The 14,204-nt window shown below is 51.5% G+C and overlaps 2 protein-coding genes across 2 annotated transcripts; both read left to right on the forward strand.

Moving 5' to 3' along the window:
- Positions 1-219: 219 nt before the first annotated feature.
- LOC101535762 (dipeptidase 2) lies at positions 220-4,321 on the forward strand. Its single transcript, XM_004584170.3, has 10 exons — positions 220-636; positions 920-1,046; positions 1,273-1,402; positions 1,489-1,630; positions 1,957-2,026; positions 2,126-2,302; positions 2,623-2,707; positions 3,254-3,329; positions 3,737-3,872; positions 3,967-4,321. Exons 1-10 carry the CDS (start codon positions 362-364, stop codon positions 4,216-4,218), a joined length of 1,470 nt encoding a protein of 489 aa, XP_004584227.2. The 5' UTR covers positions 220-361; the 3' UTR covers positions 4,219-4,321.
- Positions 4,322-8,589: 4,268 nt separating this feature from the next.
- LOC101535529 (dipeptidase 3) lies at positions 8,590-13,400 on the forward strand. Its single transcript, XM_012926603.2, has 10 exons — positions 8,590-8,849; positions 9,160-9,286; positions 9,784-9,913; positions 10,002-10,143; positions 10,391-10,460; positions 10,569-10,745; positions 11,739-11,823; positions 12,312-12,387; positions 12,824-12,959; positions 13,054-13,400. The coding sequence occupies exons 1-10, from the start codon at positions 8,590-8,592 to the stop codon at positions 13,294-13,296; spliced, it is 1,446 nt and encodes a 481-aa protein (XP_012782057.2). The 3' UTR covers positions 13,297-13,400.
- Positions 13,401-14,204: the final 804 nt, after the last annotated feature.

Below are 14,204 nucleotides of genomic sequence, written 5' to 3' on the forward strand. Positions count from 1 at the left end.
CCCAGGATGGAGGGCCATTCCCGGGAAGAAGCACCCTCTCTCCAACTTAAGAGTCCAAGCTCATGAGAGGCGACGGCGCCAGCTGAGGGACGGGTGGGGACGGAGGGAGGCCTTCCCATCCCGTGGGGGCGTTCTTCGCAAGGAAGGCGGAAAGCCGCCCGCGGTCGAGCCACGCCCTGACGCCTGGGACTCCTGGCGTGCCTTTGCAAGTTCCCGTAACTTAATTCCCGCCCAACTTTCGGCAGTGCAGCTGAGCAGCTGAGTGGAGAGGACGGACGGGACTCCGCCGGGGCCTTCTGCCCTTCACCCATCCCTATCCTCAGGCTCCAGCGATCAGCACGTCTGCCCGGATCCGTGCACGATGCCACCCGCGGGCTTCGAAAGTCCCCATTTGCTCGGCTGGCGGACTCGTCCGCCTCAGCTGTTTCTGCTCCTGCTGCTGCTGCTCCTACCGCAGCCCATAACCCACGCTCAGACATCACCCAGCACCCCTGGCGGGCCCACCACCACGGGCGCCCCGGGCACCACATCCACGCCAGGCGCCCGTAGCGCCTCAACGACACTGGGTACCCCCAGGTCCCAGGCCCTTGAAGAGCAGGCACGGGCCTTGATGCGGGACTTCCCACTTGTGGATGGGTGGGTAGATGCTGCATTAGGGCAAGTAGGGGGACTGAGAGCATCCCTGGGCATGCTCAGCCAGTGAGGAGGCCCCCTCCCAACACCCCTGGGTGTCCTTTCCCTTCTCTACCGATTACTTCTTGGGTGGAAGCCCCCAGTTAAGGCCTCAGAGTGTCTTAGTGGAGTCTGTGGGCAGGATGAAGTGGGGTATTTCCAATTGTCTTACCTGACCTGGAGGTCTGAGGGACACACCCCATTCACACACACCCCCCTTCTGACTCTGTCTTTACATTTCCTCCAGCCACAATGACCTGCCCCTGGTCTTGCGACAATTTTCCTCAAAAGGGCTACAGGAAATCAACTTGCGGAACTTCAGTCATGGCCACACCAACCTGGAAAAGCTTAAAGACGGTTTTGTGGGTGCCCAGGTACCACGGGGAAACACACGGGGTAGAGTGGAAGAGAGTGGAGGGCCCAGAGAGCACACTAGTTACTTGAAAACTCGGTTGTCATCATGGCCCACATAATGCCATGATGTGGGTTCTGGAGCTTGCAGGGGCCGCCATGGGGGTGGGAGTACCAAGAGTATTCCCTGGGCTCTCTGGGTGCTCCCAAGCAGCCTCTGCCCACGCCAACCCTTGGCCTTGTTCCCAGTTCTGGTCAGCCTACGTCCCATGCCAGACCCAGGACCAGGATGCCCTGCGTCTCACCCTGGAGCAGATTGACCTCATTCGTCGCATGTGTGCCTCCTACTCTGAGCTGGAGCTGGTGACCTCAGTCCACGGTGGGTCAGTCAGCAAGGGGCTGTTAAGAACTCAGTTGAGCTGCTCCAGTCCATGAAAGTAACCATCAAACCTTTCTCATCTCCAGCCCTGAACAACACCTGGAAATTGGCCTGCCTTATCGGCGTGGAGGGTGGCCACTCTCTGGACAGCAGCCTCTCCGTGCTGCGCAGTTTCTACGTGCTGGGAGTGCGCTACCTGACACTCACCCACACCTGCAACACACCCTGGTGATCACAGTGTGTGCGCCGATCCACTGAGGCAGAGATGTCCATGCAGTCAAATGATGGACTAAAATCAAGCTGTGCCTTTGGCAGCTGACACTGACTTGGGAATGAGGAAGAGAGGCGGGATTCTGGGGTTCACAGAAGCAAGCCTAAACCCCAGCAGGGCACTTTTACTGCCATGTGCAGCCTCTCCTAAGTCCCTGCTTTTGCTCTGGGGGAAAGGGTTTTGAGGGATAGAGGGTTTGGAGGGACCCCAAAGCTCTGATGGCCAGGCATGGCCAGACTACTTGTTTTTTTTTTTTTTTTTTTTTTTTTTTGCCTTCCTGCAGGGCTGAGAGCTCCGCCAAGGGCATCCACCCCTTCTACAGCAATGTCAGTGGACTCTCCAGCTTTGGTGAGGTGGGGACCCTGTTTGTCTTCTTGTCACCCATGCTTTCCTTCAGAAATAGGAACACACATGCGTATCCCTGACAGCCTTCTCCCAATCTGCTTCTGCAGAAGGTGGTGGCAGAAATGAACCGCCTGGGCATGATGATAGACTTGTCCCATGTCTCTGATGCTGTGGCCCGGCGGGTCCTGCAAATGTCACAGGCGCCCGTCATCTTCTCCCATTCGGCTGCCAGGAGTGTATGTGAGAATCCTCGGAATGTTCCTGATGACATCTTGCAGCTTCTGGTGAGAAACTAGCCAGCCCTGGAACCTCACTCACTGTTCCCTTAATTTCCGCAAACCCTAGACTGAAATTCTTCTGCTCCATAAACTCACAGTCCTGGAATCATTGAGCCTAGTGGGAGTTTACTGTTCCCGATTCCTCTACCCCTCACACTGAGGACCAAGACAAAATGGCCAACCTTCTTCCCTTCACAGACCCAAAGGGTCCAAAGTCAGAGCTAAACACCTTCCTCTCCAGGGACCCAGAGGGGTAGGAGGGCATGCAGGGATGCTGGGGCACGGGGGAAGCCAAACAGAGTGTGTTCACTTGTTTGCCTCTGCAGAAGAAGAATGGCGGCATCGTGATGGTGTCCTTGTCCGTAGGGGTACTGCAGTGCAACCTCTTAGCCAACGTGTCCACTGTGGCAGGTAAGTCTTTCCTCCAGGCTCAGCATATAGCATCGCGATGCCCCCTCCCAGCCCCCCGAGTCACAGCAGGGTCTGTGCTGTGATTGTGATGGCATAAGGGAAGAACTCAGATGTAACCCTCAGGTCCTGCCCATCTGTTCCTCTTGAAGGGGGCGACCAAAGCACCCACCCTGCTGCTAGCCACGGGATAGGCAGTGTCTCAGGTCTCTAGAGTCTTTCTCAGTTGTGGTCTTTAATCTCTCTCGCTCTCATCTTCCACTGCCCTGGAGGAGAGCCCCTTGCCAATTGTCAAAGAGATGTGAGGCAGGTTGGATCCTGGATGGGAAATGACCCAAACAAATGACTTTGGATCTGCTCCAAACTACAAGGCCAGTATAGAACCAATTCGTCAGTTTGGCTCAAACCTCAGAGCTTTGTGGGTGCTACATGAGGTGCTGGGCCATGGAGGAACTGACCTTATAGACTGCAAAGCTGGACAATCAGCAGAGCCCAGTGCCTGGCTGATGCCTGCTCTGGCAACCCCACTGATTCTCCACCGTTCCCCAGATCACTTTGACCACATCAAGGAAGTCATTGGATCCAAGTTCATTGGCATTGGCGGTGATTATGACGGAACCAGCAAGTGAGTGTTTTCCTGTGGTACGTCCAAGGTTGGGTATACAGCTAAGGAGCTGTCCCAGTCATCATGCCCACCATTTGATGGTCCTCACTGCCTTAGGACTTTCCCACCTGGTATTTCCCATCTCCTGGGGCTTGTGGGAAATGGAGAGAATATTTGCATACAGTGGCAAGCATAGATTTTAGTAGTATAATTCAGTGAGTTTTGGCAAATGTTCTAGGAGGTTTGAAGTCCTCTTTCTAAAGGATGAAGAACAGCAGTGGATTACTTATTCTTCTGCCAGTCTCCATTTCCTACAAGTGACCAGGACTAGAGTTCAGGGGACCCTTGACACTCAGGGTTGTGGTTGTGAGTTGGGATCAAGGAACCAGGTCTCGGGTTCATGAGCCTACTGGCCGGTGGCCACACAGGTTCCCCCAGGGGCTGGAGGACGTGTCTAAGTACCCGGTGCTGATAGAGGAGTTGCTGAGGCGGGGCTGGAGTGAGGAAGAGCTCCAGGGTGTGCTCCGTGGAAACCTGCTACGGGTCTTCAGCCAAGTAGAACAGGTGCGTTAGACTGGATGAGAGTAGCTTGGGTGGTGGGTTCTGAGCAGGGGTTGGGGCAGCAAGGAAACTGCTGACCACTGGCTGCCACCTCTAGGTACGGGAACAAAACAAATGGCAAAGCCCACTGGAGGACAAGTTCCCGGAGGAACAGCTGGGGAGCACCTGCCGCTCCTCACAACCACGCCTGCATCGGCGACAGTATGCGTTTTCAGGCCAGCGACCCACTGAAGTTCCAACACATTGGTCATTAGACTTATCCAACATGTCACTCTCCAAATCCCCACTACACAGGGCCTCAGGGCTCCTGGCTGCTGCCACCTTTGCAATCCTCATTCTGTGGCTCTGAATGTGGTGCTGCCAGATATCACTGACAGCTACAGATGCCCCTGGAAAACTCCCCCTTTATGAAGACGTAAGAATTTCCTAGAAATAAATATTTTGGATGTGAAGCCAAGCCTGAGTGTCTCTCTTTGCAGTGTGGTCTGCTAGCACAACTTCTCTCAGCTCTGGTCTTGGTGAGGGCACCCTGCGCTGCAGCTTCTGTTTGCTCTGGTGATCTGAGGAGATGCATGTAGTTGGGTTCAGTACAGGACAATGACAGTAGGTCTGGCTGTAGAGGAGCAGAACCCATTCTGCGTACCCCACCCCCAATAGTTCATCGCAGTCAACATGCTGAACCACTGATCACCTCCTAGGGTCTTCCAGGGAATTCTGCTTTGGATTCCCAGGAGAGGAACCTCCCTGGACCATGACTCACCTCTCTGTTCCTCTTTGAGCTCAGAATACCAGGACAGGTAATAAGTCTTGGCCCCACAGTGGGTTCCCAGATCAATCCCTCTGGGACTTCTCTCCAAAGGCACCTGCCACTTAGGCATCTGTTTTACCCCCAAATCTGTAATGATAACCAATAGCAACTGCAATAATAATATCTAATGCTAATAATGACAGCTAGTAATAACATGATGATAATGGATAATACAATGCTATTAGTCTGCATACCTCATGCAGTTTCACCCCAGATATATATCCAACAGTAATGCATTCATATCTGCCCACAAAGGCAATGAAATCATATTTACAGCAACACAAAACCCCAAATGCTGCTCTTTAAAGTAAAAAAATGTGAGTAGCAAAACCCAAGTGATTATCTTTAAAAGTAGTCATATTTTGGGCCCAGTGGCATGGCCTAGTGGCTAAGGTCCTCACCTTGAATGCGCTGGGATCCCATATGGTTGCCAGTTCTAATCCCGGCAGCTCCACTAACTATCTCTCCTCCTCTCTGTATATCTGACTTTGTAATAAAAATAAAATAAATCTTTTTAAAAAAAAGTAGTCATATTTTAATATATGAACTTAAGGAACAACAATAAACATGATAGTTTAACTGCTGGTACTTGTTACAGCAGTTAAACCACTATGTGGGACACCCACATCTCATAAGGGGATTGCTTGGGATCAGGTTCTGGCTTCCCTTTAAAGTCCAGCTTCCTAATAATGAGTATGCTGGGAGGCAGCAGGTGATGGCTTAAGTGGTTAGCCCCTGTCACTTATGTCGGAGACCCAGGACTTCTAGGCTCCTGGCTTCAGCCTGGCCAAGCTCCAACTGTTATTGCCATCTGGAAGTGAACCAGTAGATGAGAAATCTCTCCTTTATCACTCTACCAAATATATTTTAAAAAGCAGGGCTGTGTTGCAATAGTCTAGTAGCTAAAGTCCTCGTCTTACATGCATCAGGATCCCATATGGGTACCAGTGCATGTCCTGGCAGCTCCACTTACCCATCCAGCTCCCTGCTTATGGCCTGGAAAAGCAGTCAAGGTCTACCCAAAGCCTAGGGACCCTGCACCTGCGTGGGAGACCCGGAAGAAGCTCCTGGCTTCAGATTGGCTCAGCTTTGGCCATTGCAGCCACTTCGGCAGTGAACCAGCAGATGGGAGATCTTTCTCTCTGTCTCTCCTTCTCTGTAAATCTGACATTCCAAAAAAAAAAAAAAATCTTAAAAAGGGTGGGGACATAAAAAAGAAACAAAAAATAAAAGCAGGGAGTAGGGGAGAAAGGGGAATCAGAGCATTTGTCCAACCCACCTTCCCCCATACTTTGACTGTCCCCATCCTATTCAGTGCTCCTCATGGGCCTGCATTCTTGTCAACTATGTAAACCAACATCAAAAATTAAGCTTTTTTACCAGCCATTTATAATAAATGTAGGAATTCCACACCAGAGAATTCATAGTACTCAACAATAAAAATAGAACAACTAAAAACAAACAAACAGAAAAGGGACTTGGAGCCAGTGTTGTGGCTTACTAAGAGTCCCAAATGGGTCCTAATTCCTATCTGGCTGCTGCACTTCTGATCTAACTTCCTGCTAGTGCACCTGAGAAAGTAAAAGATGGCCCTAGTACCTGGGCCCCTGCACCCATGTGGGAGACCTTGACAAAGTTCCCGGCTCCTGACTAATGCCTGGCCAACTCTGGTTGTTACAGCCCTCTGGGGAATGAACCAACATACGAAGAATATCTTCCCCATCTCTCTTCCTCTCATACTGTAATTTTAACTTTCAATAAAAAACTTAGGGCCCACTGTAGTAACCTAGTGGCTGAAGTCCTTGCCTTGCATGTGCTGGGTTCCATTATGGGCGCTGGTTTTAACACTGGCAGCCCCACCTCCCATCCAGCTCCCTGTTTGTGACCTGGGAAAGCAGTCAAGGACTGCTTGGGGAGCCAATCAACACACAGAAGATCTTCTTCTGTCTCTTCTCTGTATGTCTGACTTTCCAATTACAAATAAAATAAATATTTTAAAAAATTTTTTAGATTTTTTTTTTACTGGAAAGGCAAATTTATAGAGAGAACAAAAGAGAGAAAGATCTTCCACTACTGCTTCACTTCCCAGATGGCTACAACAGCCTGAAATGAGGTGATCTGAGGCCAGGAGCCAGGAGCTGCTTCTGGTTTTCCCACATGAATGCAGGGTCCTAAGGCTTTGGGCCATACTCATCTGCTTTCCCAGACCACAAGCAGGGAGCTGGATGGGAAGTACAGCAGATGGGACTTGAACTGGTACCCTCATGAAATGCTGGCACTTGAAGGTAGAGGATTAGCTGGTTGAGCCTCCATATTGGCCCCTCAAATAAATATATATATATATTTTTAAAGATTTATTTATTTTATTACAAAGTCAGATATACACAGAGGAGGAGAGACAGAGAGGAAGATCTTTCATCCGATGATTTACTCCCCAAGTGAGCCGCAATGGCCGGTGCGCGCCAATCCGAAGCCGGGAACCTGGAACCTCTTCTGGGTCTCCCATACTGGTGCAGGGTCCCAAAGGATTGGGCCATCCTCAACTGCTTTCCCAGGCCACAAGCAGGGAGCTGGATGGGAAGTGGAGCTGCTGGGATTAGAACCGGCACCCATATGGGATCCCGGTGTATTCAAGGCGAGGACTTTAGCCGCTAGGCCATGGCGCCGGGCCCAAATAAATATATTTTTAAATTTTGCTTTCAGAAATATGCTTCTTGGTATTTAACTCAATTTTTTAAGTTACAAGGTAGAATACATTTTTTTCAGTATAATTTTTAAAAAGATGTATTTATTTAGGGGCCCAGCGTGATGGCCTACTGCCTGAATCCTCACCTTGCATCTGCCAGGATCCCATACAGGAACTAGTTCATATCCTGGCTGCTTCACTTCCCTTTCAGCTCCCTGCTTGTGATCTAGTAATAAATTTAAAATATATTTCTTCTTTTTTTTGTTTTTCTTTTTTTAATTTTTATTTTAAATATTGAATGTTATGGTACAATTCTGTATAGTCTGGGATTCCCAGACTATATTTATTTACCTATTTATTTGGAAGGCAGAGTAACACAGAGAGAGATCTTCCATCTCCCAAATGGCCACAACAGCTGGGAGTAGGCCAAGCTGAAGCTAGCAACCAGGAACTCCACCCTGGTCTTCTATCACTTTGAAAGACAAGTTTATTTTGGTACAAAAAATATGTATTTTTTTGTTTTTATTGGAAAGGCTGATATACAAGAGAGGAAGAGAGATCGAGAACAAGATTTTGCATCAATTCACTCTCCAAGTAGCCACAACGGCTGGGCTGATCTAAAGCCAGGAGCCAGGAGCTTCAGCCAGGTCTCCCACACAGGTGCAGGGTCCCAAGGCTTTGGGCTGTCCTCGACTGCTTACTCAGGCCACAAGCAGGGAGCTGGATGGAAAGTGGAGCAGCTGGGATTAGAACCGGCGCCCACATGGGATCCTGGCGTGTGCCAGGCCAGGAGATTAGCTGCTAGGCTACTGCCCCGGTCCCCAAAAAGAATATATTTTGAAAATATTTTGCACTGGACCCTAAAAAAAAATATTCTGCTTGCCCCTAACCTGTTCGGCCATGGATCCCCTTACGTGTCGGTAGGTCTATGCAGCCGGGGGGCGGAGTCTAGGGAGCAGTCGCACGCTGCATGCACGGGCCGCCCAGCCCGTGGGGGGCGCTCGCCTGTTTCAGCAGTCGCGGGGGTTTTAACGCCGGCAGGGGGTCTTGCTGCTGCGCGTGGGGTGGAATTCAGCCCAGCAGTCTTTCCAGTTTTTCGTAGAGTCGCCTGACTGAAACCCTTTTTGAGCAAGGCCACACCTGTGAATCGGTTGGAACTCTGCTTTTGTGTTCTTCCAACTTTCCAGACTCTTGCGACCCTTGGTCCCTACCAGGTCCTGCGCACTATGTCCTCCACGGGCCTTAAGGGTCCCCATGTGTTCTGCCGGCAGCCTCTGCTATGTTTGCTGCTCCTGCTGTCGCTGCTGCCAGTAACCCATGCCCAAATCTCGCCGGGTGCCCCTGGCACCCTCGGTATCCTTGGCACCCCCAATGCCACGACTGTGCCTGGGACCCTTAGCAGCACCACCTTACAGAGCACTCCCAGTTCCCTTAGTCTGCAGCAGCATGCACAAGCCCTGATGCGGAGCTTCCCACTCGTGGATGGGTACGTAGGTGTGGCCTGGGGATAGACAGGTAGAGGCTGAGCGCCCCGCTGGCAGGGAAGGGGGTTCTGAATTGGCAGGGTTGCGGAGTAGGTCCTCTCACACCACTTTCAGAGGCCATCTCCTCTGTTACCCATGGGTGCTTGCTCCTCCCTTATCACCTTCTTGGTGGAACCCTCCTGTCTTAGCGGGGAGTGGGGGGGGTGTCTCAGGGAGTCACTGTTTTATCTAGGTGACTAGAACCTTGGTGAGGTGGGAAAGGTAGACCTAGGAAGGTTGATATGTCGTGTCTGACTTTGTCTCCACCCTCAGTCACAATGAACTGCCTATGTTCCTGAGACAGCGTTACCAGAACATGCTACAGGATGTCAACCTGCGCAATTTCAGCCAAAGCCAGACCAGCCTGGACAGGCTTAGGGCTGGCCTTGTGGGTGCCCAGGTACCATTAAGGGATACACATGACAGCCTGCGCCACTGCATGGCTGCTGGAGAAGGTTGGGGCCACAAAAGGCTTAGTAGGCCAACCTCTGGGTGACTAGGGACTGAGAGTATACTGTCGTGTAAGTTCTGTGGGGCGCAACCTGCAGGGGCGGGGGTGGGGAGCATGACTAGAAGCCAAGGCAGGTAAACTAGGGGTGGGTAGGTGGTGGACAACAGGTTCTGTGGAGACATGCAGAAAATAGGAGGATTTGGGGTTACTACAAAGGACATGGTAGACACTGATATTTTTGGTGGAGATAACAGTCCATGCTGTGTCATGAATCTACAGTTGGCTGTTGGTAATAAGCCTAATAGTTATTAATACACCAGGGAGTCATGTGGCATCTCCCTTGGGGCCACTGACCCAGATGTGTGCTCTGAGGCCTGAGACAGTGGTGGCAGGCCTGGGAGATTAGAGGTATACTGGCTCATTCTGGATCCCTCCTGCATCCCCAGTTCTGGTCAGTCAATGCCCCATGTGAGACCCAGGACCAGGATGCCCTGCGCTTCACCCTGGAGCAGATTGACCTCGTCCATCGCATATGTGCCTCCTACTCTGAGCTGGAGCTGGTGACCTCAGTCCAAGGTGGGCTGGCAGAGAGGGGAAGAAGTGGGGGGCCCAAGTGGCACTGCCCCTGTGTGCTCTGACCACTTGACCTGCTACCCTTTTCTAGGTCTGAACAGCACTCAAAAACTGGCCTGCCTCATCGGCGTGGAAGGTGGCCACTCCCTGGACAGCAGCCTCTCTGTCCTGCGCAGTTTCTATGGGCTGGGAGTGCGCTACCTGACACTCACTTTCACCTGCAGCACACCCTGGTGAGCATGGTACCTGGCTGGGATGCCGTGGCCGACAGCCTGGTGTGGAAACTGCTGCAGCCCTCGGCAATTAGAGAGGGCTCCAGAGATTGAGGGTAGATTCCCAGTAACCCCTTACACTGTCAAAAAGTAGCTGGCCCTGGGTCCCCATCTCTCCAGAAGTGAGATAGATGATCCAACAGAGACCCCCAGGCTCTGATGTTCCAAGTTCAGCTGGTTTGATTGTCCTCCCCTGACTATCCTGCAGGGCGGAAAGTTCCAGCAAGTTCAGACACCCCTTCTACACCAACATCAGAGGGCTGACAAGCTTTGGTGAGGTGAGCACTCCTGTTCTGTTCCCCACCCAACTGTTTCTTACAGAAAAGTGTACCCACGTGCATGCTTCTGATATCCCTCTCTTCCCCAAAACCCAACTCTTGCTGCAGGCGGTGGTGGGAGAAATGAACCGGCTGGGCATGATGGTAGACTTGTCCTACGCGTCAGACACCTTGGTGAGGCGAGTCCTGGAGGTCTCTGGCGCTCCCGTGATCTTCTCCCACTCGGCTGCCAGGGCTGTGTGTGACTATTTACTGAACGTCCCCGATGACATCCTGCAACTTGTGGTGAGGAAGCCCAGCCCTCAAGCCCGGGGCCAGATATGCTTCTTATAAGGATTATTTTTTTCCCCAGATTTACTTATTTTTATGTGAAAAACAGGTTTTACAGAAAGAGAAGGTGAGATAGAGAGAAAAGGCATTTTTTTTTAAAGATTCATTATTATTGGAAAGCCGGATATACAGAGAGGAGGAGAGACAGAGAGGATCTTCCATCCGATGATTCACTCCCCAAGTGAGCAGCAACGGGTCGGTGTGCGCCAGTCTGATGCCGGGAACCAGGAACCTCTTCCAGGTCTCCCACACGGGTGCAGGGTCCTAAGGCTTTGGGCCGTCCTCGACTGCTTTCCCAGGCCACAAGCAGGGAGCTGGATGGGAAGTGGAGCTGCCGGGATTAGAACCGGCGCCCATATGGGATCCCGGGGCTTTCAAGGCGAGGACTTCAGCTGCTAGGTCACGCCGCTGGGCCCAAGAAAAGGCATTTTTTAAAACGATGGTATGCTGTTTTTATTTTATATTATTTTAAAGGGTTTATTTATTTTTATTGTAAAGGCAGATCAGATTTGCAGAGAGAGAGACACAGAAGAAGATCTTCTGTCCAAAGCCAGGAGCCAGGAGCTCCCTCCAGGTCTCCCACATGGGTGGAAGGGTCCCAAGGCTTTGGGCTATCCTCAACAGTCTGCAACTAGAGAGCTGGATGGGAAGTAGAGCAGCCCGGGACACAAACCCCATGGGATCCTGGTCCTTGTATGGGGAGGATTAGTCAATTGTACCATCATACTAGGCCACATCCAAAGACTCTTGATCATGAATAAAGAAAACTTACATACCCATCAACCCAAAGCTGATTTTTCCTCCTCCATCTCTTCAACTCAAGGCTAAACCTAAGGACATGGAAATCCAGTGAGGTAGAACCCCCACATCATAGGTGGGTTCGCTGGCTGAATGAGTGGATAAGGCAAGAGGGTGCCAAGCTGAGTCTCCCCACTTTTCTTCCTCTAGAAGAAGAATGGTGGCATCGTGATGGTGACACTCTCCTTTGGGGTGCTGCAGTGCAACCTGTTGGCTAATGTGTCCACTGTGGCAGGTGAGCCCCACCTCTGTCTTTGTGCAGCCCTGGCTGGGCAAGGGCCACCCAGGCCTTCAGATGGCTCCACCAGTTTAGCACGTAGGTTGGGCAAAGTGCACACCTCCCGACAGCCCAGAGACAGTAGACACAACTCTTTTTGGCCCCCTGAACTGAGTTGGGATGTCCTGCTTTTTAGAGGCTCGTGTTTGCTCCCAAGCTTTGCATCTGTCTCATTAACCACATCACTCGGCAGGACAAGCAGATGTTCCCCAAGGTTCTGAAGAACCCAAAGGCAGGAAAACCTCCCAAAAAGGGGTGGCTCTAAGGTTCACCCTAGGTTAGCCTGGAGTCACATCAGGATTCATGACAGGCTGTGCACTCTGTGGAGTCAGCTGCAAAAACCAGGAGAGCTGTAGGTGTCTGTGGAGAAACTGACCAGGGCTGGTCCCACAGTCTAAATCCAGCCTGTCCTCTCCTACCGCTTACTCCACCCCACTCCACTCCAGATCACTTTGACCACATCAGATCAGTCATTGGATCGGAGTTCATCGGGATTGGCGGGAATTATGATGGGTCCAACCGGTAAGTGGTTCCCCAGGGTTTGTCATGGGCAGGGGCACATATCAGGGAGTTCTGTAAATAAATGTCCCCTCTTCTCCCCCTCCCCACGAGTTCTCCCCTCCCTGAGAGTCTGGCCACATCCTCCACTCCCAAGGCTTGTTTGTAAGGCCCTTCTGTATCTTAGCAGGTCCAGTCCAGGCCATTATAGTCACTCAGCATGCCTATCCCCCTGAGGAGAGCTCATCTGCCCAGCCCAAGTTCCACTCTGAGCCCCTCAGAGCCACAGTCCCCTGGTGGGCCAAGCACACAATCAGGAAGAGCCTGCAGACACTCTAAGCTCCTAGAGCTGCATTCACTGGCCCCCAGAACTTTTAGTTTCCCATAAGTGATGGGGGCTGGTAGAACAGTGGGCCCTGCACCAGAATTAAGGCTAAACTGGCAGCTGTGGCCCACACAGGTTCCCCCAGGGGCTGGAGGATGTGTCTAAGTACCCGGTGCTGATAGAGGAGTTGCTGAGGCGGGGCTGGAGTGAGGAAGAGCTCCAAGGTGTGCTTCGTGGAAATCTGCTACGGGTCTTCAGCCAAGTGGAACAGGTATGTTGGGCTGGGCAAAGGATGTGTCGGCGGTGTGAGTAGGTAAGGGAGCTACTATGGTTGGTAGTATGTAACTGTGGACTTCCTTCCACAGGTGAGCGAGGCAAGAAGAGGACAGAGCCCCGGGGAGGCCGAGTTCCCAGACAGGCGTCAGGTCAGGCCCTGCCAACCCCACCTCGTGCCGCAGTCTCAGAACAAGCATGTGGGTCCACAGCTGGAGGCGACCGAGCAGCCGTCCAGTCAGGTGCTGCAGAGTCCCTCAAGAGCCTCCACACACTTCATTCTAGGCCTTGTGACTACTACCTCCCTCCCATTTCTTGTCCTGTTGCTCTTGTGACCTGGCCAGTCTCCCCAGAGGTCATGGTAGCCAAGTCCCACCAAGTCCCCCTCCTACTTGTCTAGACACAAACATATACTGAGAATAAATATTGCAAGCCTGGAGCTAGGTAGGAGTGTTTTTCTTCCTTCTGCCAGGGTCCTGTGGGCTCTCAGTTGGTGAGGGGTTTTTGTCCTGGCCCCAGTCCATACAGATATGCAGTTCCCTCTTACCTTCTCTGTTAGCTGTCTCTGGAGGAACACAGGGGCCTTATTGCCAAAAGCCTAAGCCTACACAGAAGTACATAGAAATCAAGTTTACTGTCATTTCCATCAGAGAATGTGACTGGGAGTGGGTCCCATTCTTTCTCTGAAAGGTTGTTGTTAAATAAATTTTAAGAAGCAGAGAGAATACAAGCCCCCATCTACTGGTTCATCTCCTAAATGCTTACAGTGACCAGGTGGTTGAAGCCAACAGCTAGAAACTCAGCCTACGTGTCCCAGGTGGGCATCAGGAACTACCAGGGCTGGTGCAGTCAGTTAAGCATTCCCTTTGGGCACCATCGGTTTTAGTCCTAGTTGCTGCACTTCCAACCTAGCTCCCTGCAACCTTGGAAGGCAGTGGAAGGTCTGAACTCCACTGGCCTAGGGGGCCCTGAAGAAGCTCCTGGGAATCCTTGGGACCCTTGCACCCATGTGGAAAACCCAGAAGAGACTCCTGGCTTCGGATGGGCACAGCACTGGCCATTGAGGCCGCTTGGGGAGTGAATCAACAGATGGAAGATCTTCCTCTCTGTCTCTCTTCCTTTCTGTATATCTGCCTTTCCAAAATAAAAAATAAATAAATCTTTAAAATATTTTGTTTTTTTCATTGTGAAGTCCACAGCCCATTGGCCCTGATGAGAGAGACTCAGTTTTGTCTTAAGGGGT

This window comes from Ochotona princeps, chromosome 16 (genome assembly GCF_030435755.1).
Source record: "Ochotona princeps isolate mOchPri1 chromosome 16, mOchPri1.hap1, whole genome shotgun sequence".
NCBI lineage: Eukaryota > Metazoa > Chordata > Mammalia > Lagomorpha > Ochotonidae > Ochotona > Ochotona princeps.

Excerpts from the sequence above, each read along its gene's own strand:
- LOC101535529 (XM_012926603.2), top strand. The coding sequence starts at position 8,590 with ATGTCCTCCACGGGCCTTAAGGGTCCCCATGTGTTCTGCCGGCAGCCT. Across the intron at positions 11,824-12,311 it reads TAATGTGTCCACTGTGGCAG|ATCACTTTGACCACATCAGA; the intron begins GTGAGCCCCACC and ends ACTCCACTCCAG. Across the intron at positions 12,960-13,053 it reads TCTTCAGCCAAGTGGAACAG|GTGAGCGAGGCAAGAAGAGG; the intron begins GTATGTTGGGCT and ends TTCCTTCCACAG.
- LOC101535762 (XM_004584170.3), top strand. The coding sequence starts at position 362 with ATGCCACCCGCGGGCTTCGAAAGTCCCCATTTGCTCGGCTGGCGGACT. Across the intron at positions 1,047-1,272 it reads ACGGTTTTGTGGGTGCCCAG|TTCTGGTCAGCCTACGTCCC; the intron begins GTACCACGGGGA and ends CCTTGTTCCCAG. Across the intron at positions 2,303-2,622 it reads ATGACATCTTGCAGCTTCTG|AAGAAGAATGGCGGCATCGT; the intron begins GTGAGAAACTAG and ends TTGCCTCTGCAG.